Source organism: Ipomoea nil, unplaced genomic scaffold, assembly GCF_001879475.1.
Source record: "Ipomoea nil cultivar Tokyo-kokei standard unplaced genomic scaffold, Asagao_1.1 scaffold1564, whole genome shotgun sequence".
In the NCBI taxonomy this organism is placed as follows: domain Eukaryota; kingdom Viridiplantae; phylum Streptophyta; class Magnoliopsida; order Solanales; family Convolvulaceae; genus Ipomoea; species Ipomoea nil.
Window position 1 is genome coordinate 1,067,242 of NW_017617992.1, and position 3,875 is coordinate 1,071,116.

Here is a 3,875-nt window from a genome sequence, read left to right on the forward strand (position 1 = left end):
TTTCAGCTGCTTCTCGTTCTTTCTTCATGAGCTGAATCACTTCAAGTAAGCCTTTTGTCAATTCTCCTTTCAAGATTCTTTCTGCTTTGTCAATCTGGGTCTTCAAAATATTTTGATGCTCCATGAGTTCTTTAAGATTGACTCGTGTATCCGTGTGTTGTTGATCCATCTTTTGATTTTGTTCAACCAACTTTTCTCCAATTGTTTGACAAACAACATCACTGGATTCAGCTACTTTGGCAAATAAGGATGAAAATATGCCATCATTTTGATCATCCATCTGCACAAAGTTTTGAGGGGATCCAAATGGACTTCTATTCGGATCTGTGAGAACAACTGTATCAATAAGTTGCATCCCTTCTTCTTCAGGTGATTCGGCTTCTTGATTGAGATCACCAATTTGTTATTCTAGGACTTCTGTTCTTGTGTAGTTGTTTGCAAATAAATCTTCATTTTCTAGAACAGGGTCCATGGTAGGCATGGTAGACTCCGTATGGTGTACTGGCAATACACTGGATAAATTCTTTGTGATTTGTTGTCTACTCTCACTCTCAGTAGCAACTTCTACTGCAACTTCAACTGGTATATCTCTTCTTCTTTCTTCTGATATTTGTTCTCTTTCTTCTTCTCGTACTGACACTTCTCCTCTTAATTCTTTTCTTCTTTTATCCCTTTCTGTAGCCATAAACAATTTTTTTTTTAATTCTTTTTTATTTTTTTTTCTCCTTTTTTTTTATTCATATAACATTTTGTGTACCTTTTTTGCTACAAAACTTTTGATCTTTTTATATACGTAGGGATTTTCATTTTGTAGGAGAGAAAGAGACAGAGAGAACCAGAAGCAAAAACATTCATAAATTTATTTATCTCCTTCTTACAGAGAAGGAGAGAGAGAGAGAGATAACATAACACTTCTTCAACAGGCAGAGAAACCAGTATTCATGCAGTCTTCTGAGTCATAACCTCCTGGTGGTGAGGGGACGTATCCTGGTCCAGAGTCACCACTGGATTCACTTTCCTCGAACATTGACCCGTTAGAGCTTGAAGATGAGTAGGTTTGATTAAAAAACCTAGTAAAGTCCACAGGAGGACGGATGAACGGGTTGAATGGCATCTGTTGAGGAGGCGGTGGAGGAGCAGGAAATTCTTGTGGCAGAGGTGCAAGAACTGGCAGACTTGGTGGAAATTTCGGAAGAGGCTCTGGTGGAGGTGAAGGTTGGTAGAGCCCATCGAAACCGAAACTAGGAGGGGGTAGGACTGGTCCGAACGTCAGTTGTTTTAAGTAGATGAGATATTCTGAATTGCTCATATTCAGAATTTCAGCATACATGTCAGGTTGAACAACCGGTGAAAATTTCATAAATGGAGGCTCAGACCCTTCCACTTTCTCTTGTTCCACAGACAGTTTCTTGTCACCAGTGTCGTCTTCATATATAAAACCCGGTTCACGCGGTGGAGATTCTGCTACTGCTTGAATTTTTGGCGACTCTTTTTCTTCAGATAATAAAATCAAAGGGTTGCTTGGGGTCTCTCCTTCTTTTCTCCTTGTGTCTTTTCGTGTTGCCCTTCGGGGTTGTTTGAGAACTTTCTCCCAAGTTCTCTGAGTTTGCTTCCTCATCTCGTTCTCCTGAGATTCGCGGGACACCATCTTGCACCTGCAAAAATTCAAACAACAAAATCTTCCACAACAGGTATGTCTCGGCTGTCTCCCAATATATAGGGCGGTCAGGAGGGTAATCGGTTCACTTGCCGATGGAGAGTTAATTCTTCTTGCCGTCGTTTAGAGTTTACGGGATGTGATGGACAGCGGCAAGGCTTCTCATTGGTCGAGATGGGGGTGGATGAGAAGAGATTTGATGGGCAACGGTTTAGAGGGGAGAGTTTAATGAGGGGTTAGGTTTTAATTGCTCTGTGGGAGACGATTGATATTATTAAGCTGAGAGAAGGTATGGGGTGCCGATTTGAGAGAGAGAGAGAAGATCAGTTTGGAAAGATTTGATCTAGGATAGGATTATGGAGGGAGGTTTTAGGTTGGGTGGAGGTTTAGAAAGGGTATGAGTTTATGGGTGGAGGTTTGATACCCAATTAAACTCTAATTTTCCTCCTTTGTCTCCTGATCTCCTTCTCAAAATCGTGTACCACAGATATAATCACACTCAAACATCTCGTTACTAGCAAAAATTACTCTACAAATAATTAATCACACATACCAATTATATTAAACTCATACCCGGTAATTACCAAAATTAAAACACAGATTTTGGAAAATAACACAATTAACACACATATTCCTAATTTATATTTAGAAACAACTTTATATAAAATAACATGCTAAAACAGATTCTAAAAATTTTAGAAACTAAAAAACACTTTAACAAATTATATAAACGTATATGCATATGCACGAAACACATATAAAACACATTAAATCACATTATGCACATAACACATATATATTATTAAACAAACACGATAAATCACTTTTTAGAGCAAATTGTTCATGCAAACAAGTTAGTTAATTTACAGAAACATGAACACATACTCAAAAACTGATTAGCACATTAAAACATGCAATTTTAAACAACTTATCAAATAAAACACGAATTGCATATTTCATCAAATTAATTTGCATGGCATATGATTTCACGTTAAATAACACATGCAAATACACAAATAACTTCTTAACACATACTGCAATTTTATCACATAAAAATTTCGAATAAAAACATTCATATAAACATATAAAACAATTAATTTTGAGCACAAGTATCAAATTAAATAGAGAGATTAAGTCTAGTGATACTTAGCTCATTTTGATCATTCCCAACTCGTGCCTTAAGGTAGAAAATCTCGTTTCGCATAAAGGCTTCGTGAGAATATCAGCAACTTGGTTTTCCGTAGGGATATATTTGATCTTCAAATTTTTCTTTTCAACGTGATCCCTTATGAAGTGATGTCGAATGTCGATATGATTGGTTCTTGAGTGAAGCACCGGATTGTGAGTGATAGCGATTGCACTAGTATTATCACAATAAATACTAACGTCATCACAATTAACTCCGTAATCCTTCAATTGTTGCTTCATCCACAAAATTTGCGCACAACAACTTCCTGCAGCAATATATTCGGCCTCGGCGGTACTAGTTGCGATGGAATTTTGCTTTTTGCTGAACCAAGAAACAAGTCTTCCCCCCAAGAACTGGCACGTCCCGGAAGTGCTTTTTCTGTCTATTTTGCAACCTGCAAAATCCGCATCTGAAAAAGCCGTTAGAGTAAAATCTGTACCTTTTGGATACCACAATCCAACATTGATTGTGCCTTTCAGATATCGTATGATCTTCTTTGTTGCGGTGATGTGGCTTTCTTTTGGATTTGCTTGGAATCTTGCACACACTCCCACATCATAAGAAATGTCCGGCGTGCTTGCAGTAAGATATAGAAGAGAACCAATCATTCCTCTATATTTTGTTTGATCGACATCCTTTCCATCTTCATCTTTGTCTAGCCTTATTGATGTGCTCATTGGAATTTTGATCGATGATTTTCCATCAAGGCCAAACTTCTTTATCAAGTCGCGGGTGTATTTTGCTTGATTGATGAATACTCCTTCTTTCAGTTGTTTGACTTGTAAGCCCAAGAAGTAATTCAATTCACCCATCATGCTCATTTCGAATTTATTCTGCATAAGCTTCGAAAATTTCTCACACAAAAAATTGTTAGTGCTTCCAAAAATAATATCATCAACATATATTTGCACTATTAAAATATGATCACCATCTTGAATTCTAAATAGAGTTTTGTCAACAAGGCCTTTGGTGATTCCACAGCTTATCAAGAACATTGACAAAGTATCATACCAAGCTCGAGGTGCTTGT

The 3,875-nt window shown here is 37.4% G+C and overlaps 1 protein-coding gene across 1 annotated transcript; it reads right to left on the bottom strand.

The window, feature by feature from the left end:
- Window positions 1-916: 916 nt before the first annotated feature.
- On the bottom strand, window positions 917-1,648 carry LOC109189829 (proline-rich receptor-like protein kinase PERK10). Its single transcript, XM_019340456.1, has one exon. It carries the CDS (start codon window positions 1,646-1,648, stop codon window positions 917-919), a length of 732 nt encoding a protein of 243 aa, XP_019196001.1.
- Between the last annotated feature and the right edge of the window lie 2,227 nt (window positions 1,649-3,875).